Source organism: Somniosus microcephalus, unplaced genomic scaffold (assembly GCF_052327205.1).
Source record: "Somniosus microcephalus isolate GS21.2 unplaced genomic scaffold, FLI_Smic_1.0 unresolved_chr2, whole genome shotgun sequence".
Lineage (NCBI taxonomy): Eukaryota > Metazoa > Chordata > Chondrichthyes > Squaliformes > Somniosidae > Somniosus > Somniosus microcephalus.
Genome location: NW_028225180.1, coordinates 19,643,901 through 19,667,132, shown reverse-complemented (window position 1 = coordinate 19,667,132; position 23,232 = coordinate 19,643,901). Strand labels below are relative to the sequence as shown.

The 23,232-nt window shown below is 52.7% G+C and overlaps 2 protein-coding genes across 2 annotated transcripts in view; both read right to left on the bottom strand.

Moving 5' to 3' along the window:
- The window catches only part of LOC147092229 (lysine-specific demethylase 2A-like), a 520,639-nt gene that overhangs the window by 50,566 nt on the left and 446,841 nt on the right, over positions 1 to 23,232 (bottom strand). The window lies entirely within an intron of this gene.
- On the bottom strand, positions 790 to 14,960 carry nudt8 (nudix hydrolase 8). Its single transcript, XM_085975896.1, has 4 exons — positions 14,551 to 14,960; positions 11,588 to 11,720; positions 4,965 to 5,042; positions 790 to 1,829 (listed from the first exon to the last, which is right to left on the bottom strand). The coding sequence occupies exons 1-4, from the start codon at positions 14,883 to 14,885 to the stop codon at positions 1,599 to 1,601; spliced, it is 777 nt and encodes a 258-aa protein (XP_085832022.1). The 5' UTR covers positions 14,886 to 14,960; the 3' UTR covers positions 790 to 1,598.

Below are 23,232 nucleotides of genomic sequence, written 5' to 3'. Positions count from 1 at the left end.
TAGACAGAGAGCAAGAGACAGAGAGGGGCAGAGACAGAGACAGAGGGGCAGAGACAGAGAGGCAAAGACAGAGAGAGAGCAAGTGACAGAGAGAGAGAAACAGACACAGAGAGAGAGGCAGAGACAGAGAGAGAGAGAGACTGAGAGCAAGTGGCAGAGAGAGAGAAACAGGCAGGGACAGAGAGAGGCAGAGAGCAAGAGCGAGAGACAGAGCGAGAGAGAGAGAGACAGACAGACAGAGACTCAGAGACAGAGAGAGGCTGAGACAGAGAGAGACAGAGAAGGAGAGACAGAGAGGGAGAGGCAGAGAGAGAGACAGAGAGAGAGACAGAGAGAGAGAGAGAGCGAGAGAGAAAGACAGAGACAGAGAGACAAAGAGAGGCTGAGACAGAGAGAGAGAGACAGAGAGGGAGAGGCAGAGAGAGAGAGACAGAGAGAGAGAGAGAGAGAGAGACAGAGAGAGAGACAGAGAGAGAGACACACAGAGGGAGAGGCAGAGAGAGAGAGAGAGAGAGAGAGACAGAGACAGAGAGAGAGAGAGACAGAGGGAGAGGCAGAGAGACAGACAGAGACAGAGAGAGACAGAGAGAGAGACAGAGCAATGACAGAGAGCGAGAGAGGGAGACAGAGAGAGAGACAGAGCGATGACAGAGAGCGAGAGAGGGAGACAGAGGGAGAGACTCTGAGCTACATGTTGGCTATGGAGAGGATGGGCCATGGTCACTGCCTCCCTCTGTAAAGTGTGATTGAATCCAGATTTTTCACACAAAGAATCACAAATCACACTGACCACATCAACAAATCTTTATTCAGTTAATGAACACACCACACATCACCCAGCCCCCAACACCCCCAAGATAAATCAAATACCCTGAATGTTAGCCCAGTCAGTGTACAGATATCTCCCTGAGAGAGAGGGACTGAGAGACACCATTCAGTGTACAGATATCTCCCTGAGAGAGAGGGACTGAGAGACACCAGTCAGTGTACAGATATCTCCCTGAGAGAGAGGGACTGAGAGACACCAGTCAGTGTACAGATATCTCCCTGAGAGGGGCTGAGAGACACCATTCAGTGTACAGATATCTCCCTGAGAGAGAGGGACTGAGAGACACCAGTCAGTGTACAGATATCTCCCTGAGAGAGAGGGGACTGAGAGACACCAGTCAGTGTACAGATATCTTCCTGAGGGAGAGGGGACTGAGAGACACCAGTCAGTGTACAGATATCTTCCTGAGAGAGAGGGACTGAGAGGCACCAGCCAGTGTACAGATATCTTCCTGAGAGAGAGGGGACTGAGAGACACCAGTCAGTGCACAGATATCTCCCTGAGAGAGAGGGACTGAGAGACACCAGTCAGTGTACAGATATCTTCCTGAGGGAGAGGGGACTGAGAGACACCAGTCAGTGTACAGATATCTCCCTGAGAGAGAGGGGACTGAGAGACACCAGTCAGTGTACAGATATCTTCCTGAGAGAGAGGGACTGAGAGGCACCAGCCAGTGTACAGATATCTCCCTGAGAGAGCGGGACTGAGAGACACCATTAACATTTCCCCTGGGCTGTCCTTTATCTTGTGCACTTCGAGCCCCCTCCAGTCACCGGCTGATCTTGGGGCGGACTCCTCGAAGGAGGCTGCGACACGCCCCGGGGAGCAGGAGGGAGAGCAGAGTGTCGATCATCATGGCAGTCAGTCCCCACACTTTGTACTTTGAGTTGAGGAAAACGGGCAGGGTGTAAGCGTAAACTCCTCGGTACCGGAATCGCGTGTAGCCCCGGTTCCTCTCGGAGCACACGTGTCGGATGGAGATCGCAAAGACATCTTCGACCTGAATGGAGCGAGTGAACGGAGAGGATTTATCATTAACCCCGGCTATGTGTGTCTCCCCCCCACCCCACCACTATACACCCAGTGTCAGCATCAAACACACCCGGGGCAGGTACAGCATGGATTAGATACAGTGTAGAGCTCCCTGTACATTACCCTGACAGTGTGTCCCCCACTTTATACCGTGTCAGCATCGAGTGCTCCCGGGGCAGGTACAGCACGGGTTAGATACAGTGTAGAGCTCCCTCTACATTACCCTGACAATGTGCCCCCACTTTATACCCAGTGTCAGCATTGAGCGCTCCCAGGGCAGGTACAGCACGGGTTAGATACAGTGTAGAGCTCCCTCTACATTACCCTGACAGTGTGTCCCCACTTTATACCCAGTGTCAGCATCGAGCGCTCCCAGGGCAGGTACAGCACGGGTTAGATACAGTGTAGAGCTCCCTCTACATTACCCTGACAGTGTGTCCCCACTTTATACCCAGTGTCAGCATCGAGCACTCCCAGGGCAGGTACAGCACGGGTTAGATACAGTGTAGAGCTCCCTCTACATTACCCTGACAGTGTGTCCCCACTTTATACCCAGTGTCAGCATCGAGCGCTCCCAGGGCAGGTACAGCACGGGTTAGATACAGTGTAGAGCTCCCTCTACATTACCCTGACAATGTGTCCCCACTTTATACCCAGTGTCAGCATCGAGCGCTCCCGGGGCAGGTACAGCACGGGTTAGATACAGTGTAGAGCTCCCTCTACATTACCCTGACAGTGTGTCCCCCCACTTTATACCCAGTGTCAGCATCGAGCGCTCCCGGGGCAGGTACAGCACGGGTTAGATACAGTGTAGAGCTCCCTCTACATTACCCTGACAGTGTGTCTCCCCACTTTATACCCAGTGTCAGCATCGAGCGCTCCCAGGGCAGGTACAGCATGGGTTAGATACAGTGTAGAGCTCCCTCTACATTACCCTGACAGTGTGTCCCCCACTTTATACCCAGTGTCAGCATCGAGCGCTCCCGGGGCAGGTACAGCACGGGTTAGATACAGTGTAGAGCTCCCTCTACATTACCCTGACAGTGTGTCCCCACTTTATACCCAGTGTCAGCATCGAGCGCTCCCGGGGCAGGTACAGCACGGGTTAGATACAGTGTAGAGCTCCCTCTACATTACCCTGACAGTGTGTCCCCCACTTTATACCCAGTGTCAGCATCGAGTATTCCCGGGGCAGGTGCAGCACGGGTTAGATACAGTGTAGAGCTCCCTTTACATTACCCTGACAGTGTGTCCCCCACTTTATACCCAGTGTCAGCATCGAGCGCTCCCGGGGCAGGTACAGCACGGGTTAGATACAGTGTAGAGCTCCCTTTACATTACCCTGACAGTGTGTCCCCCACTTTATACCCAGTGTCAGCATCGAGCGCTCCCGGGGCAGGTACAGCACGGGTTAGATACAGTGTAGAGCTCCCTCTACATTACCCTGACAGTGTGTCCCCACTTTATACCCAGTGTCAGCATCGAGCACTCCCAGGGCAGGTACAGCACGGGTTAGATACAGTGTAGAGCTCCCTCTACATTACCCTGACAGTGTGTCCCCACTTTATATCCAGTGTCAGCATCGAGCGCTCCCAGGGCAGGTACAGCACGGGTTAGATACAGTGTAGAGCTCCCTCTACATTACCCTGACAGTGTGTCCCCCACTTTATACCCAGTGTCAGCATCGAGCGCTCCCAGGGCAGGTACAGCACGGGTTAGATACAGTGTAGAGCTCCCTCTACATTACACTGACAGTGTGTCCCCACTTTATACCCAGTGTCAGCATCGAGCGCTCCCAGGGCAGGTACAGCACGGGTTAGATACAGTGTAGAGCTCCCCCTACATTACCCTGACAGTGTGTCCCCACTTTATACCCAGTGTCAGCATCGAGCGCTCCCGGGGCAGGTACAGCACAGGTTAGATACAGTGTAGAGCTCCCTCTACATTACCCTGACAGTGTGTCCCCCACTTTATACCCAGTGTCAGCATCGAGTGCTCCCAGGGCAGGTACAGCACAGGTCTGATACAGTGTAGAGCTCCCTCTACATTACCCTGACAGTGTGTCCCCCACTTTATACCCAGTGTCAGCATCGAGCGCTCCCAGGGCAGGTACAGCACGGGTTAGATACAGTGTAGAGCTCCCTCTACATTACCCTGACAGTGTGTCCCCCACTTTATACCCAGTGTCAGCATCGAGCGCTCCCAGGGCAGGGACAGCACGGGTTAGATACAGTGTAGAGCTCCCTCTACATTACCCTGACAGTGTGTCCCCCACTTTATACCCAGTGTCAGCATCGAGCGCTCCCAGGGCAGGTACAGCACGGGTTAGATACAGTGTAGAGCTCCCTCTACATTACCCTGACAGTGTGTCCCCCATTTTATACCCAGTGTCAGCATCGAGCGCTCCCAGGGCAGGTACAGCACGGGTTAGATACAGTGTAGAGCTCCCTGTACATTACCCTGACAGTGTGTCCCCACTTTATACCCAGTGTCAGCATCGAGCGCTCCCGGGGCAGGTACAGCACGGGTTAGATACAGTGTAGAGCTCCCTCTACATTACCCTGACAGTGTGTCCCCACTTTATACCCAGTGTCAGCATCGAGCGCTCCCAGGGCAGGTACAGCACGGGTTAGATACAGTGTAGAGCTCCCTCTACATTACCCTGACAGTGTGTCCCCCACTTTATACCCAGTGTCAGCATCGAGCGCTCCCAGGGCAGGTACAGCACGGGTTAGATACAGTGTAGAGCTCCCTCTACATTACCCTGACAGTGTGTCCCCCACTTTATACCCAGTGTCAGCATCGAGTGCTCCCAGGGCAGGTACAGCACGGGTTAGATACAGTGTATAGCTCCCTCGACATTACTCTGACAGTGTGTCCCCCACTTTATACCCAGTGTCAGCATCGAGTGCTCCCAGGGCAGGTACAGCACGGGTTAGATACAGTGTAGAGCTCCCTCTACATTACTCTGACAGTGTGTCCCCACTTTATACCCAGTGTCAGCATCGAGTGCTCCCAGGGCAGGTACAGCACGGGTTAGATACAGTGTAGAGCTCCCTCTACATTACCCTGACAGTCTTTTCCCCTCCCCACCCCAGCTTACCTCAGTGGAGTTGGCCCTGATCGCACAGGGGTCCAGAGTTCCCAGGTTTGCCAGCACAGGTACCACCGACATACCAGACTGCGGAGGAGGAGGAGAAGGAGACGTGGTGAGGCACCTGCGGGACCAGCGACTCTCTCGCTATCTACCAGCTGGGTTATTAATGACAAACCAATAGCTTCACCTTCACTGATTCGAGCTTTTTATTTTGAAGTCTTTTTAATAAAACTGAATTCAAATTCCCAACACTGTGCACAGTGGGATTTGAACTTTCTGCCTGTACTCTCTAGAAACATAGAAAAATAGGAGCAGGAGTCGGCCATTCGGCCCTTCGAGCCTGCTCCGCCATTCAATATGATCCTGGCTGATCCTCTATCTCAATACCATATTCCCGCTCTCTCCCCATACCCCTTGATGCCTTTTGTGTCTAGAAATCTATCTCCTTCTTAAATATATTCAGTGACTTGGCCTCCACAGCCTTCTGTGGTAGAGAATTCCACAGGTTCACCTCCCTCTGAGTGAAGAGATTTCTCCTCATCTCAGTCCTAAATGTCCTACCCCGTATCCTGAGACTGTGACCCCTCGTTCTAGACCCCCCAGCCAGGGGAAACATCCTCCCTGCATCTAGTCTGTCCAGCCCGGTCAGAATTTTATACGTTTCCATGAGATCCCCTCTCATTTTTCTAAACTCTAGTGAATGCAGGCCCAGTCGACCCAATCTCTCCTCATACGACAGCCCTGCCATCCCAGGAATCAGTCTGGTGAACCTTCGCTGCACTCCCTCTATGGCAAGTATATCCTTTCTTAGGTAAGGAGACCAAAACTGCACACAGTACTCCAGGTGTGGTCTCACCAAGGCCCTGTATAACTGTAGTAAGACATCCTTGCTCCTGTACTCAAATCCTCTTGCAACGAAGGCCAACATACCATTTGCCTTCCTAACTGCTTGCTGCACCTGCATGTTTTGCTTTCATTGGTTAGGGTTAGGGTTCAGTGACTGGTGTACAAGGACACCCAGGTCCCTTTGTACATCAACATTTCCAAATCTATCACCATTTAAATAATACTCTGCCTTCCTACCGAAGTGGATAACTTCACATTTATCCACGTTATACGGCATCTGCCATGTATTTGTCCACTCACTCAACTTGTCTAAATCGTCTTGAAGCCTCTTTGCATCCTCCTCACAACTCACTATCCCACCTAGTTTCGTGTCGTCAGCAAACTTGGAAATATTACATTTGGTTCCCTCATCCAAATCATTGATATATATTGTGAATAGCTGGGTCCCAAGCACTGATCCCTGCGGTACCCCACTAGTCACCGCCTGTCACCCTGAAAAAGACCCATTTATTCCTACTCTCTGTTTCCTGTCTGTTAACCAATTTTCAATCCATGCCAGTATATTACCCCCAATCCCATGTGCTTTAATTTTGCACACGAACCTCTTATGTGGGACTTTATCAAAGGCCTTCTGAAAATCCAAATACACCACATCCACTGGTTCTCCCTTATCTATTCTACCAGTTACATCCTCAAAAAACTCCAGTAGGTTTGTCAAACACGATTTCCCTTTCATACATCCATGTTGACTATGTCTTTGCTATGGGTACCCGCATGGGTCCTAGCTATGCCTGCCTTTTTGTGGGATATGTGGAACATTCTTTGTTCCAGTCCTACTCAGGTCCCCTCCCTCACCTCTTTTTCCGGTACATTGATGACTGTATCGGTGCTGTTTCCTGCTCTCGCCCTGAACTAGAAAATTTAATTCAGTTTGCTTCCAATTTCCACCCTTCCCTCACCTTCACATGGTCCATCTCCGACTCTTCCCTTCCCTTCCTCGGCTTGTCTGTCTCCATCTCTGGGGATAGGTTATCGACCAATATTCACTACAAGCCCACTGACTCCCACAGCTACCTGGGCTACACTTCTTCCAACCCCGCCTCCTGTAAGGTCTCTATTCCATTCTCCCAGTTTCTCTGTCTCTGCCGCATCTGCTCCGACGATGCCACCTTCCATACTAGTGCTTCCGACATGTCTTCCTTTTTCCTCAACCGAGGATTCCCCTCTACTGTGGTTGACGCTGCCCTTGACCGTGTCCGTTCTATCTCCCGCGCTTCTGCTCTCACCCCTTCCCCTCCCTCCCGGAACCACGATAGGGTTCTTCTAGTCCTCACCTTTCACCCCGCCAGCCTCCACATTCAATGGATCATCCTCCACCACCTCCAACGTGATCCCACCACCAAATACATCTTCCCCTCGCCTCCCCTTTCAGCATTCCGAAGGGCCCGCTCCCTCCGCGACACCCTAGTCCACTCCACTATCATCCCCAACACCCCTTCCCCTTCGCCTGGCACCTTCCCGTGCAAGCGTAGGAGATGCAACACCTGCCCCTATACCTCCCCCCTTCCCACTGTCCAGGGCCCTAAACACTCCTTCCAGGTGAAACAGCGATTTACTTGTACTTCTTGCAATCTAGTATACTGTATTCGCTGCTCACGATGCGGTCTCCTCTGCATTGGGGAGACCAAACACAGACTGGGTGACCGCTTTGCGGAACACCTCCGTTCAGTCCGTAAGGGGGACCCCGAGCTTCCGGTGGCCTGTCACTTTAACTCTCCGCTCCACTCCCACTCAGACCTCACCGTCCTCGGCCTCTTACACTGTTCCACTGAAGCTCAGTGTAAGCTCGAGGAACAGCACCTCATCTTTTGATCAGGCACTTTACAGCCCTCTGGACTCAACATCGAGTTCAACAATTTCAGATCATAACCTCGGCCCCTATCCCTTTTTTCCCCATTTATTTTTTTTTTTTTCTCTCTCACATGGCAGCTGTCGATCATCCTGCCATCGCCATTTACACTTCATCTCGAGCCATCTTCTGTTTCTTAACTTGTCCCATCACCATCTCTCAATCTCTCTCAATCTCTCCTGCCTCCCATCCCATCACAGACCTTCCCTTTTGTTCTTTCCTCCCCTCCCCACTTTCCCAGCCCCCACACTTGCTTAAAACCTGTTCCATCTCCAGCATTTTCCAGTTCTGACGAAGGGTCATCGACCTGAAACGTTAAATCTGTTTCTCTCTCCACAGATGCTGCCTGACCCGCTGAGTATTTCCAGCACTTTCTGTTTTCATTTTTGACTTTGTCTAATCCCGTTGATAGTTTCTAAGTGTCCTGTTATCACATCCTTTATAATAGACTCTAGTATTTTCCCTACCACTGATGTTAGGCTAACCGGCCTGTAGTTCCCTGTTTTCTCTCTCCCTCCTTTTTTTAAATAGTGGGGTTACATTTGCCACCCTGCAATCTGCAGGAACTGTTCCATAATCTATAGAATTTTGGAAGATGACAACCAATGCATCCACTATTTCCATGGCTACCTCTTTTAGTACTCTGGGATGCAGATTATCAGGCCCTGGGGATTTATCAGCTTTCAGTCCCATTAATTTCTCCAGCACTATTTTTTTACTAATACTAATTTCCTTTAATTCCTCCTTCTCATTAGACCCTTGGTTCCCTCACATTTCTGGGAAGTTATTTGTGTCCTCTTCCGTGAAGACAGAACCAAAGTATTTGTTTAATTGCTCTGCCATTTCCTTGTTCCCCATTATAAATTCTCCCGTTTGACTGTAAGGGACCTACATTTATCTTCACTAATCTTTTTCTTTTTACATACTTGTATAAGCTTTTACAGTCCGCTTTTATGTTCCTTGCAAGTTTACTCTCACTCTATTTTTCCCCTCTTAATCAATCTCTTGGTCCTTTTTTGCTGAATTCTAAACTGCTCCCAATCCTCAGGCTTGCTACTTTTTCTGGCAACTTTATATGACTCCTCTTGGATCTAATACTATCCTTAATTTCTTTTGTTAGCCATGGTTGGGCCGCTTTTCCTTTTGTGTTTTTGCGCCAGAAAGGAATGTATAACTGTTGCAATTCATGCATTCGTTCCTTAAATGTTAGCCATTGCCTATCCACCATCATGCCTTTTAATGAAGCTCCCCAATCTATCATAGGCAACTCACTCCTCATACCATCGTAGTTTCCTTTGTTCAGATTTAGGACCATAGATTCAGATTGGACTTCTTCACTTTCCATCTCAATGAAGAATTCTATCATGTTATGGTCACTCTTCCCTAAAGGACCCCACACAACAAGATTATTAATTAACCCCTTCCCATTGCACAATACCCAATCTAGGATAGCCTGTTCCCTAGTTGGCTCCTCAACGTACTGGTCTAAAAAAATATCTCGTACACACTCCAGGAATTCTTCCTCCACAGTATTATTGCTAATTTGGTTTGGCCAGTCTATCTGTAGATTAAAGACACCCATGATTACTGTAGTACCCTTGTTACATGCATCTCTAATTTCCTGTTTGATGCCATCCCCTACATTACCACTACTGTTTGGAGGCCTATAGACAACTCCCACCAATGTTTTCTGCCCCTTGGTGCTTCTTAGCTCCACCCAGACTGATTCTGCATCTTGAATTTCTGAGCCAATATCCTTTCTCACTATTGTTCTGATTTCATCCTTTACTAACCTCATCCTCTAGTGGAGTGACAGGATGGGAATAGGAGGAAGGAAACTTAACGTTCAGAGTCTAAATGGGGTCAAGGAGCAGAGGGAGCTGGGGCTACAGATACACCAATCACTAAAAGTAGCGAGGCAGTTTAATAAGGCCATAAAAAAGCAAACAAAGCACTTGGATTCATTTCCGGAGGCACGGAATTGAAAAGCAGAGACATTATGTTAAATTTGTATCGAACCTTGGTTGGACCACACTTGGAGCACTGTGCACAGTTCTGGTCTCCGTGTACCTTGGTTAGACCACACTTGGAGCACTGTGCACAGTTCTGGTCTCCGTAGACCTTGGTTAGACCACACTTGGAGCACTGTGCACAGTTCTGGTCTCCATATACCTTGGTTAGACCACACTTGGAGCAATGTGCACAGTTCTGGTCTCCGTATACCTTGGTTAGACCACACTTGGAGCACCGTGCACAGTTCTGGTCTCCAAATACCTTGGTTAGACCACACTTGGAGCACTGTGCACAGTTCTGGTCTCCATATACCTTGGTTAGACCACACTTGGAGCACTGTGCACAGTTCTGGTCTCCGTGTACCTTGGTTAGACCACACTTGGAGCACTGTGCACAGTTCTGGTCTCCATATACCTTGGTTAGACCACACTTGGAGCAATGTGCACAGTTCTGGTCTCCGTATACCTTGGTTAGACCACACTTGGAGCACCGTGCACAGTTCTGGTCTCCAAATACCTTGGTTAGACCACACTTGGAGCACTGTGCACAGTTCTGGTCTCCATATACCTTGGTTAGACCACACTTGGAGCACTGTGCACAGTTCTGGTCTCCATATACCTTGGTTAGACCACACTTGAAGCACTGTGCACAGTTCTGGTCTCCATATACCTTGGTTAGACCACACTTGGAGCAATGTGCACAGTTCTGGTCTCCGTATACCTTGGTTAGACCACACTTGGAGCACTGTGCACAGTTCTGGTCTCCATATACCTTGGTTAGACCACACTTGGAGCACAGTGCACAGTTCTGGTCTCCGTATACCTTGGTTGGACCACACTTGGAGCACTGTGCATAGTTCTGGTCTCCGTATACCTTGGTTAGACCACACTTGGAGCACAGTGCACAGTTCTGGTCTCCGTATACCTTGGTTGGACCACACTTGGAGCACTGTGCACAGTTCTGGTCTCCGTATACCTTGGTTAGACCACACTTGGAGCACCGTGCACAGTTCTGGTCTCCAAATACCTTGGTTAGTCCACACTTGGAGCACCGTGAACAGTTCTGCTCTCCAAATACCTTGGTTAGACCACACTTGGAGCACTGTGCACAGTTCTGGTCTCCATATACCTTAGTTAGTCCACACTTGGAGCACCGTGCACAGTTCTGGTCTCCAAATACCTTGGTTAGACCACACTTGGAGCACTGTGTACAGTTCTGGTCTCCATATACCTTGGTTAGACCGCACTTGGAGCACTGTGCACAGTTCTGGTCTCCATATACCTTAGTTAGTCCACACCTGGAGCACCGTGCACAGTTCTGGTCTCCATATACCTTAGTTAGTCCACACTTGGAGCACTGTGCACAGTTCTGGTCTCCATATACCTTGGTTAGACCACACTTGGAGCACTGTGCACAGTTCTGGTCTCCATATAGCTTGGTTAGACCACACTTGGAGCACTGTGCACAGTTCTGGTCTCCATATACCTTGGTTAGACCACACTTGGAGCACTGTGCACAGTTCTGGACTCCGTATACTTTGGTTAGACCACACTTGGAGCACCGTGCACAGTTCTGGTCTCCATATACCTTGGTTAGACCACACTTGGAGCACCGTGCACAGTTCTGGTCTCCATATACCTTGGTTAGACCACACTTGGAGCACTGTGCACAGTTCTGGACTCCGTCTACTTTGGTTAGACCACACCTGGAGCAGTGTGAACAATGGGACTAATTGGATAGCTCTTTCAAACAGTTGGCATGGGCACGAAGGGCCGAATGGCCTGTTTCTGTGCTGTAATTTCTGTGGAAGATTACGATATTTAACGGGTGTCGATGGCCCGTGATTGGTGGAGGGACTCACCCAATCGGAGAGGGGTTTGAAGGTGCCCCAGACGCAGTCCCGTGCCACCTCGATGCCCAGCTCCTCGTGGGTCTCCCGTAGTGCTGTGTGGATGATATCGGGGTCCGTGGGGTCATGCTTCCCCCCCGGAAAGCTGTTCGAGAGAGAGGAGAGGGCAATAAAAGAGACGAAAGTCGGACGGGACAGGACGGAGTGCGGCTAGACTCGTGAGCGGAGAGGGTCTTCCAACCACCCTCCCCACCCCGGGTCAGGACGGAGCGCGGCTAGACTCGCGAGCGGAGAGGGTCTTCCACCCACCCTCCCCACCCCGGGTCAGGACGGAGCGCGGCTAGACTCGCGAGCGGAGAGGGTCTTCCACCCACCCTCCCCACCCCGGGTCAGACGGGACAGGACGGAGCGCGGCTAGACTCGTGAGCGGAGAGGGTCTTCCACCCACCCTCCCCACCCCGGGTTAGATGGGACAGGACGGAGCGCGGCTAGACTCGCGAGCGGAGGGGTTTGTCAGGGGTTTATGTGTGTGTGTGTCTGTCTGAGTGTGTGTGCAAGTGTGTATGCATGAGTGTGTGAGTTTGTGTGATTGCCTGTGTGTGTGAGTTTGTGTGTGATTTTTTTAAAGTTCGTTTTTATGGGATGTGGGCGTCGTTGGCGAGGCCAGCATTTATTACCCATCCCTAGTTGCCCTTGAGAAGGTGGTGGTGAGCCGCCTTCTTGAACCGCTGCAGTCCGTGTGGTGAAGGTACTCCCACAGCGCTGTTAGGGAGGGAGTTCCAGGATTTTGACCCAGCGACGATGAAGGAACGGCGATATATTTCCAAGTCAGGATGGTGTGTGACTTGGAGGTGAACTTGGAGGTGGTGGTGTTCCCATGCGCCTGCTGCCCTTGTCCTTCTAGGTGGAAGAGGTCGCGGGTTTGGGAGTTGCTGCTGAAGAAGCCTTGGCGAGTTGCTGCAGTGCATCTTGTAGATGGTCCACACTGCAGCCACGGTACGCCGGTGGTGGAGGGAGTGAATGTTTAAGGTGGTGGATGGGGTGCCAATCAAGCGGGCTGCTTTGTCCTGGATGGTGTCGAGCTTCTCGAGTGTTGTCGGAGTTGCACTCATCCAGGCAAGTGGAGAGTATTCCATCACACTCCTGACTTGTAGATGGTGGAAAGGCTTTGGGGAGTCAGGAGGTGAGACACTCGCCGCAGAATACCCAGCCTCTGACCTGCTCTTGTTGCCACAGTATTTATGTGGCTGGTCCAGTTAAGTTTCTGGTCAATGGTGACCCCCAGGATGTTGATGGTGGGGGATTCGGCGATGGTAATGCCATTATATGTCAAGGGGAGGTGGTTAGACTCTTGCTTGTTGGAGATAGTCATTGCCTGGCACTTGTGTGGCGCGAATGTTACCTGCCAGTTATCAGCCCAAGCCTGAACGTCGTCCAGGTCTTGTTGCATGCGGGCATGGACTGCTTCATTATCTGAGGAGTTGTGAATGGCACTGAACACAGTGCAGTCATCAGCGAACATCCCCATTTCTGACCTTATGTTGGAGGGAAGGTCATTGATGAAGCAGCTGAAGATGGTTGGGCCGAGGACACTGCCCTGAGGAACTCCTGCAGCGATGTCCTGGGGCTGTGATGATTGACCTCCAACCACCACAACCATCTTCCTTTGTGTTAGGTATGACTCCAGCCAGTGGAGAGTTTTCCCCCTGATTCCCATTGACTTCAGTTTTACTAGGACTCCTTGATGCCACACTCGGTCAAATGCTGCCTTGATGTCAAGGGCAGTCACTCTCACCTCACCTCTGGAATTCAGCTCCTTTGTCCATGTTTGGACCAAGGTTGTAATGAGGTCGGGAGCCGAGTGGTCCTGGCGGAACCCAAACTGAGTATCAGTGAGCAGGTTATTGGTGAGTAAGTACCGCTTGATAGCACTGTCGATGACACCTTCCATCACTTTGCTGATGATTGAGAGTAGACTGATGGGGCGGTAATTGGCTGGGTTGGATTTGTCCTGCTTTTTGTGGACAGGACATACCTGGGCAGTTTTCCACATTGTCAGTGTTGTAGCTGTACTGGAACAGCTTGGCGAGAGGCACAGCTAGTTTTGGAGCACAAGTCTTCAGCACGATACATAGGATGTTGTCGGGGCCATGGCCTTTGCTGTATCCAGCGCGCTCAGCTGTTTCTTGATATCACGTGGAATGAATCGAATTGGCTGAAGACTGGCTTCTGTGGTGGTGGGGACCTCGGGAGGAGGGATTTGAACTCGCGTCTCTGGGTCATTCGTCCAGGCCTCTGGATTACTAGCCCAGTCACATTACCACGTTCCCTTAGATTGTCTGTGTTTGTGTGTCTGTCTGAGTGTGTGTGAGTTAGTGTGTGCGAGTGTGAGTATGTGTGTGTGCGCGAGTGTGTGTGTGTGAGTGTGTCTGAGTGTGTGTGTCTGAGTGTGAGTGTGTGAATGTGTGTCTGTGTGTGAGTGCGTGTGTCTGAGTGAGTGTCTGTGTGTGAGTGTGTGTGTGAGTGTGTGTCTGAGTGCGAGTGTCTGTCTGTCTGTGTGTGACTGTGTCTGTCTGTCTGTGTGTGTGTATCTGTGTGTGTGTCTGAGTGCGAGTGTCTGTGTGTGTGTGTGTGTGTGTCTGTCTGTGTGTGTGTCTGAGTGTGTGTGTCTGAGTGTGAGAGTGTGAGTGTGAGTGTGAGTGTCTGTGTGTGTTTGAGTCTGTCTGTCAGCACTCCCAGGCTCAGTTCCCATGTCTCCCTGTGAGGGGGTCAGTGCCTTCAGGAGAGCGAAGGTCGGGGGGAATTAAAAGGTAAACTCCTTCTGTTAGCAGTGGGGGGTGGGAAGGGGAAGTTTGTTGCAGGCAGTGAACCCCATCGTGTGTTTGCCGAGGGGTACAAGCAGTACGCGACTGTATGAACCAAGACCCCTTGCCCCCCTCCCCCCCCCCGCCCCCGCCCCCCCCAGCGACACACACCTGACGTCCCCCTTGTGCCTCCCCTTCAGCTTGCTGGAACGGAGGTTGAGCAGGAGGGAGGGTTCCCCCTGCACGGTACAGAGGGGTACCAGGACCCCAGCGGCGGGACGCCCCTCCACCTTCCCCTGGCTGCAGCCCCTCGCGGCCCCCAGCTGGGCCCGGCACCTCCTCTCGCTGGCCTCCGACAGGCAGGCGCGGACCACCTCCAGAGACGGGAGATCCCTTCGCCCCGCCTCCTCCTCCTCCTTCTTCTTCTTGTACCCCCCCATGCCCGAGGACCTCCTGGCCCACAGAGCCAGGTGGGAGGACCTCAGGGGTGGGAGTCGGGCGAGCATGGCGGAGGGACGGGCGAGAGCTCGGTTCACTCCATCCTCCCCGGGCACCGGGTCTGAAAAGATACCAAGGAACCAGTCAATGAGAACCTTCAATTCTCTTTCACACACACACACGGACGCTGACATGAATCTTGCCGTTCATGTGGAAATGACTTATGAAATAATACTGGGCGGCCTGCTGGTGGCGCTGTCCAGGGAGAGTATAAATACTCGGGCATGGGCCCAGCTTGCTCAGGACATTCTTTAACAGGAACTAGTGAAGGACACGACTAGACCTCCATGTTGTGAAACAGTTGATTAAAGCTTTGTTTAACGCTCACACCAAGTGCCCAATAGTTTTCCTACGTCAGACGCCCTTTTCCGCTCCCTCGGCCCCGACCTGCTTGCGCGAACCCCAGCTCGGCGGATGTTCGCCAACGGGGGGCATCACGGCTGAGCACCGATCCTGACCCACAACGCAGGGGGCCGAGCCTGGGGCGGGACAGGCAACAGATCATTGCTCCAGAATAATGGGCCGCACCACCGCAGCAGACCTATTAGGTACCTGGGACGCCAGCTTGCATTCAACTGGGGAAAAGGGGCTTGTCTGGAGCTTATCTGGGCAGCCCCACAGAGAGAAGGATAGGCCCAGGCTTAATCCCCGGCCTGGGGTACGGTACTGCGGAGGTTGAATTACTGGACTAGTAATCCAGAGGGCTGGATGATTGTGATAGAAACATAGGAAGTAGGAGCAGGCGTAGGCCATTCGGCCCCTCGAGCCTGCTCCGCCATTCAATGAGATCATGGCTGATCATCCAAATTCAGTACCCTGTCCCTGCCTTCTCCCCATATCCCTTGATCCCTTTAGCCTTAAGAAACATATCCAACTCCTTCTTGAATATATTTAATGAATTGGCCTCTACTGCCTTCTGTGGTAGAGAATTCCACAGGTTCACCACTCTCTGGGTGAAGAAATTCCTCCTCATCTCAGTCCTAAATGGCTTACCCCTTATCCTTAGACTGTGACCCCTGGTTCTAGACTCCCCGACCATCGGGAACATCCTTCCTGCATCTAGTCTGTCTAGTCCTGTCAGAATTTTATAAGTTTCAATGAGATCCCCTCTCATTCTTCTAAACTCCAGTGAGTATAAGCACAATCGACACAATCTCTCCTCATACGTCATTCCTGCCATCCTAGGTATCAGCCTGGTGAATCTTCGCTGAACTCCTTCCATGGCAAGAACATCCTTCCTGAGATAAGGTGACCAAAACTGCACACAATACTCAAGATGTGGTCTCACCAAGGCCCTGTACAATTGCAGCAAGACGTCCTTGTCGGACTGGGTGAGTGTGATGTCGGGCTGGGTGAGTGTGATGTCGGACGGGGTGATTGTGATGTCGGGCTGGGTGAGTGTGATGTCGGACTGGGTGAGTGTGATGTTGGGGTGAGTGTGATGTCGGACTGGGTGAGTGTGATGTCGGACTGGGTGAGTGTGATGTTGGACTGGGTGAGTGTGATTTCGGGCTGGGTGAGTGTGATGTCGGACTGGGTGAGTGTGGTGTCGGACTGGGTGAGTGTGATGTCGGACTGGGTGAGTGTGATGTCGGACTGGGTGAGTGTGATGTCGGACTGGGTGAGTGTGATGTCGGACTGGGTGAGTGTGATGTCGGACTGGGTGAGTGTGATTTCGGACTGGGTGAGTGTGATGTCTGACTGGGTGAGTGTGATATTGGACTGGGTGAGTGTGATATTGGACTGGGTGAGTGTGATGTCGGACTGGGTGAGTGTGATGTCGGACTGGGTGAGTGTGATGTCGGACTGGGTGAGTGTGATGTTGGGCTGGGTGAGTGTGATGTCGGGCTGGGTGAGTGTGATGTCGGACTGGGTGAGTGTGATGTCGGACTGGGTGAGTGTGATGTCGGGCTGGGTGAGTGTGATGTGGGACTGGGTGAGTGTGATGTGGGACTGGGTGAGCGTGATATTGGACTGGGTGAGTGTGATGTCGGACTGGGTGAGTGTGATGTGGGACTGGGTGAGTGTGATGTCGGACTGGGTGAGTGTGATGTCGGACTGGGTGAGTGTGATGTGGGACTGGGTGAGTGTGATGTCGGACTGGGTGAGTGTGATGTCGGACTGGGTGAGTGCGATGTCGGGCTGGGTGAGTGCGATGTCGGACTGGGTGAGTGTGATGTCGGGGTGGGTGAGTGTGATGTCGGACTGGGTGAGTGTGATGTCGGACTGGGTGAGTGTGATGTCGCGTTGGGTGAGTGTGATGTCGGACTGGGTGAGTGTGATGTTGGGCTGGGTGAGTGTGATGTGGGACTGGGTGAGTGTGATGTCGGACTGGGTGAGTGTGATGTCGGGCTGGGTGAGTGTGATGTCGGGGTGGGTGAGTGTGATGTCGGACTGGGTGAGTGCGATGTCGGGCTGGGTGAGTGCGATGTCGGACTGGGTGAGTGTGATGTCGGGGTGGGTGAGTGTGATGTCGGACTGGGTGAGTGTGATGTCGGACTGGGTGAGTGTGATGTCGGACTGGGTGAGTGTGATGTGGGACTGGGTGAGTGTGATGTCGGGCTGGGTGAGTGTGATGTCGGGCTGGGTGAGTGTGATGTCGGACTGGGTGAGTGTGATGTGGGACTGGGTGAGTGTGATGTTGGGCTGGGTGAGTGTGATGTGGGACTGGGTGAGTGTGAAGGGCTTTCTATGCCATCAAAAAATCAATCCAAATAGAAATCCCAATTAGCATTTGGCTCAAAATTTTCAAATCAGTAATTGAACCAATTGCACTCTATGGCAGTGAGGTATGGGGACCGCTAACTCAACAAGAATTTGCAAAATGGGACAAACACCCAATTGAGATCCTACATGCAGAATTCTGTAAAAGTATCCTCCGGACTCAAAGGAAAACAGTAAACAATGCATGCAGGGCGGAACTAGGCCAATATCCATTAATAATCACTATCCAAAAAAGAGCCACCAAATTTTGGAATCACCTACAAATGAGCAATCCCCAATGCTATCACTACGACGCCCTGAAATGCCAAGAGCTGACCATAAAGAAGAATACCCTCAGTCAACTAGTCCTGGGACTCAGTGAAGTAACTACTAACAATACTAACAATAACCAGCCCCAGGACAGTGACAGGGTAACACAAAGAATTCGACCCAACACAATCGTCGCTAAGCAAAAGGAAAAATATCTGACATATTGGGCAGAAACAACAAAAACCCAAAGCAAACTCAATTGCTACTTGGCCCTAAACAGACAATACAACATAGCTGATTACCTGACCATGGTAAAGGATAACAAACTGAGAAGAACCTTGACAAGGTACAGACTTAGCGAACATAGCCTAGCGATCGAAAAAGGCAGACACAGGCAGACCAGGCTGCCAAGAGAGGACAGGATATGCTCTCACTGCAGTCAGGGAGTGGTGGAGACAGAGATGCACTTCCTCACAGCTTGTGGAAAATATCAGGGCATCAGGGAGAATTTCTACCAAAAATTCTCACAAATATGCCCTGATTTCAGAAATCTGAATGACAACCAAAAACTCCCATTCCTACTGGGAGAGGAGAGAAGCTGTATAACACTGGCGGCGCACTATGTTACAGCTTGCCATGAACAGAGGGACAACCAGTAAACTAAGAAAAAAATATATATAAACAATGCGAATGTATATTTATACACTCAGGGATATACCTGTTTATACACTGTATGAATAGAACTGCGTTTATGTGCTAAACCATAGATGTATTTTGATGCTTTGGCAACATAAGATGTAACTTATCATGCCAATAAAGCGATTTAAATTGTAAAAAAAAAAAATTGTAAATTGTAAATTGAGTGTGATGTCGGACTGGGTGAGTGTGATGTCGGGGTGGGTGAGTGTGATGTGGGACTGGGTGAGTGTGATGTCGGGCTGGGTGAGTGTGATGTGGGACTGGGTGAGTGTGATGCTGGACTGGGTGAGTGCGATGTCGGACTGGGTGAGTGTGATGTCGGACTGGGTGAGTGTGATGTCGGACTGGGTGAGTGTGATGTCGGGCTGGGTGAGTGTGATGTCGGACTGGGTGAGTGTGATGTCGGACTGGGTGAGTGTGATGTCGGGCTGGGTGAGTGTGATGTCGGGCTGGGTGAGTGTGATGTCGGACTGGGTGAGTGTGATGTCGGACTGGGTGAGTGTGATGTCGGACTGGGTGAGTGTGATGCCGGACTGGGTGAGTGTGATGTGGGACTGGGTGAGTGTGATGCTGGACTGGGTGAGTGCGATGCCGGACTGGGTGAGTGTGATGTCGGGCTGGGTGAGTGTGATGTGGGACTGGGTGAGTGAGATGTCGGAATGGGTGAGTGTGATGTCGGACTGGGTGAGTGTGATGCTGGACTGGGTGAGTGCGATGTCGGACTGGGTGAGTGTGATGTCGGGCTGGGTGAGTGTGATGTGGGACTGGGTGAGTGAGATGTCGGAATGGGTGAGTGTGATGTCGGACTGGGTGAGTGTGATGCTGGACTGGGTGAGTGTGATGTGGGACTGGGTGAGTGTGATGCTGGACTGGGTGAGTGCGATGTCGGACTGGGTGAGTGTGATGTCGGGCTGGGTGAGTGTGATGTCGAACTGGGTGAGTGTGGTGTCGGACTGGGTGAGTGCGATGTCGGGCTGGGTGAGTGCGATGTCGGGCTGGGTGAGTGTGATGTGGGACTGGGTGAGTGTGATGTCGGACTGGGTGAGTGTGATGTCGGACTGGGTGAGTGTGATGTTGGGGTGAGTGTGATGTTGGGGTGAGTGCGATGTCGGACTGGGTGAGTGTGATGTCGGACTGGGTGAGTGTGATGTCGGGGTGGGTGAGTGTGATGTCGGACTGGGTGAGTGTGATGTCGGACTGGGTGAGTGCGATGTCGGACTGGGTGAGTGCGATGTCGGACTGGGTGAGTGTGATGTTGGGGTGAGTGCGATGTCGGACTGGGTGAGTGTGATGTCGGACTGGGTGAGTGTGATATCGGGGTGGGTGAGTGTGATGTCGGACTGGGTGAGTGTGATGTCGGGGTGGGTGAGTGTGATGTCGGACTGGGTGAGTGCGATGTCGGACTGGGTGAATGCGATGTCGGACTGGGTGAGTGCGATGTCGGGCTGGGTGAGTGCGATGTCGCGCTGGGTGAGTGCGATGTCGCGCTGGGTGAGTGCGATGTCGGACTGGGTGAGTGCGATGTCGGACTGGGTGAGTGCGATGTCGGACTGGGTGAGTGCGATGTCGGACTGGGTGAGTGCGATGTCGGACTGGGTGAGTGCGATGTCGGACTGGGTGAGTGCGATGTCGGACTGGGTGAGTGCGATGTCGGACTGGGTGAGTGCGATGTCGGACTGGGTGAGTGCGATGTCGGACTGGGTGAGTGCGATGTCGGACTGGGTGAGTGCGATGTCGGACTGGGTGAGTGCGATGTCGGACTGGGTGAGTGCGATGTCGGACTGGGTGAGTGCGATGTCGGACTGGGTGAGTGTGATGTCGGACTGGGTGAGTGTGATGTCGGGGTTAGTGTGATGTCGGGCTGGGTGAGTGTGATGTCGGGCTGGGTGAGTGTGATGTCGGGCTGGGTGAGTGTGATGTCGGACTGGGTGAGTGTGATGTGGGACTGGGTGAGTGTGATGTCGGGCTGGGTGAGTGTGATGTGGGACTGGGTGAGTGTGATGTAGGACTGGGTGAGTGTGATGTCGGACTGGGTGAGTGCGATGTCGGGCTGGGTGAGTGCGATGTCGGGCTGGGTGAGTGTGATGTCGGACTGGGTGAGTGTGATGTCGGGCTGGGTGAGTGTGATGTCGGGGTTAGTGTGATGTCGGGCTGGGTGAGTGTGATGTCGGGCTGGGTGAGTGTGATGTCGGACTGGGTGAGTGTGATGTCGGGCTGGGTGAGTGTGGTGTCGGACTGGGTGATTGTGATGTCGGACTGGGTGAGTGTGATGTCGGACTGGGTGAGTGCGATGTCGGACTGGGTGAGTGCGATGTCGGACTGGGTGAGTGTGATGTCGGGGTTAGTGTGATGTCGGACTGGGTGAGTGTGATGTCGGGGTTAGTGTGATGTCGGGCTGGGTGAGTGTGATGTCGGGCTGGGTAAGTGTGATGTCGGGGTTAGTGTGATGTCGGGCTGGGTGAGTGTGATGTCGGACTGGGTGAGTGTGATGTCGGGCTGGGTGAGTGTGATGTCGGGCTGGGTAAGTGTGATGTCGGGGTTAGTGTGATGTCGGGCTGGGTGAGTGTGATGTCGGACTGGGTGAGTGTGATGTCGGGGTTAGTGTGATGTCGGACTGGGTGAGTGTGATGTCGGACTGGGTGGGTGTGATGTCGGACTGGGTGAGTGTGATGTCGGGCTGGGTGAGTGTGATGTCGGGCTGGGTGAGTGTGATGTGGGACTGGGTGAGTGTGATGTCGGGCTGGGTGAGTGTGATGTCGGACTGGGTGAGTGTGATGTCGGACTGGGTGAGTGTGATGTCGGACTGGGTGAGTGTGATGTCGGGCTGGGTGAGTGTGATGTCGGACTGGGTGAGTGTGATGTCGGGGTTAGTGTGATGTCGGACTGGGTGAGTGTGATGTTGGGGTGAGTGTGATGTCGGACTGGGTGAGTGTGATGTTGGGGTGAGTGTGATGTCGGACTGGGTGAGTGCGATGTCGGACTGGGTGAGTGCGATGTCGGACTGGGTGAGTGCGATGTCGGGCTGGGTAAGTGTGATGTCGGGGTTGGTGTGATGTCGGGCTGGGTGAGTGTGATGTCGGACTGGGTGAGTGTGATGTCGGGGTTAGTGTGATGTCGGACTGGGTGAGTGTGATGTCGGGCTGGGTGAGTGCGATGTCGGACTGGGTGAGTGTGATGTCGGACTGGGTGAGTGTGATGTCGGACTGGGTGAGTGTGATGTCAGGCTGGGTGAGTGTGATGTAGGGCTGGGTGAGTGCGATGTCGGACTGGGTGAGTGCGATGTCGGACTGGGTGAGTGTGATGTCGGACTGGGTGAGTGCGATGTCGGACTGGGTGAGTGTGATGTCGGACTGGGTGAGTGTGATGTCGGGCTGGGTGAGTGTGATGTCGGGCTGGGTGAGTGTGATGTGGGACTGGGTGAGTGTGATGTGGGACTGGGTGAGTGTGATGTCGGGCTGGGTGAGTGTGATGTCGGGCTGGGTGAGTGTGATGTCGGGCTGGGTGAGTGTGATGTCGGACTGGGTGAGTGTGATGTGGGACTGGGTGAGTGTGATGTCGGACTGGGTGAGTGTGATGTCGGGCTGGGTGAGTGTGATGTGGGGCTGGGTGAGTGTGATGTGGGACTGGGTGAGTGTGATGTCGGACTGGGTGAGTGTGATGTCGGACTGGGTGAGTGCGATGTCGGACTGGGTGAGTGTGATTTCGTGCTGGGTGAGTGTGATTTCGTGCTGGGTGAGTGTGATGTCGGACTGGGTGAGTGTGATGTCGGACTGGGTGAGTGTGATGTCGCACTGGGTGAGTGTGATGTCGGACTGGGTGAGTGTGATTTCGGACTGGGTGAGTGTGATGTCTGACTGGGTGAGTGTGATATTGGACTGGGTGAGTGTGATGTTGGGGTGAGTGTGATGTCGGACTGGGTGAGTGCGATGTCGGACTGGGTGAGTGTGATGTCGGACTGGGTGAGTGTGATGTCGGACTGGGTGAGTGTGATGTCGGACTGGGTGAGTGTGATGTCGGACTGGGTGAGTGTGATGTCGGGCTGGGTGAGTGTGATGTCGAGCTGGGTGAGTGTGATGTCAGGCTGGGTGAGTGTGATGTTGGGGTGAGTGTGATGTCGGACTGGGTGAGTGTGATGTCGGACTGGGAGAGTGTGATGTCGGACTGGGTGAGTGTGATGTCGGACTGGGCGAGTGTGATGTCGGGCTGGGCGAGTGTGATGTCGGACTGGGTGAGTGTGATGTCGGACTGGGTGAGTGTGATGTTGGGGTGAGTGTGATGTTGGGGTGAGTGCGATGTCGGACTGGGTGAGTGTGATGTCGGACTGGGTGAGTGTGATGTCGGGGTGGGTGAGTGTGATGTCGGACTGGGTGAGTGCGATGTCGGACTGGGTGAGTGCGATGTCGGACTGGGTGAGTGTGATGTTGGGGTGAGTGTGATGTTGGGGTAAGTGCGATGTCGGACTGGGTGAGTGCGATGTCGGACTGGGTGAGTGTGATGTCGGGGTGGGTGAGTGTGATGTCGGACTGGGTGAGTGTGATGTCGGGGTGGGTGAGTGTGATGTCGGACTGGGTGAGTGCGATGTCGGACTGGGTGAATGCGATGTCGGGCTGGGTGAGTGCGATGTCGGGCTGGGTGAGTGCGATGTCGCGCTGGGTGAGTGCGATGTCGGACTGGGTGAGTGCG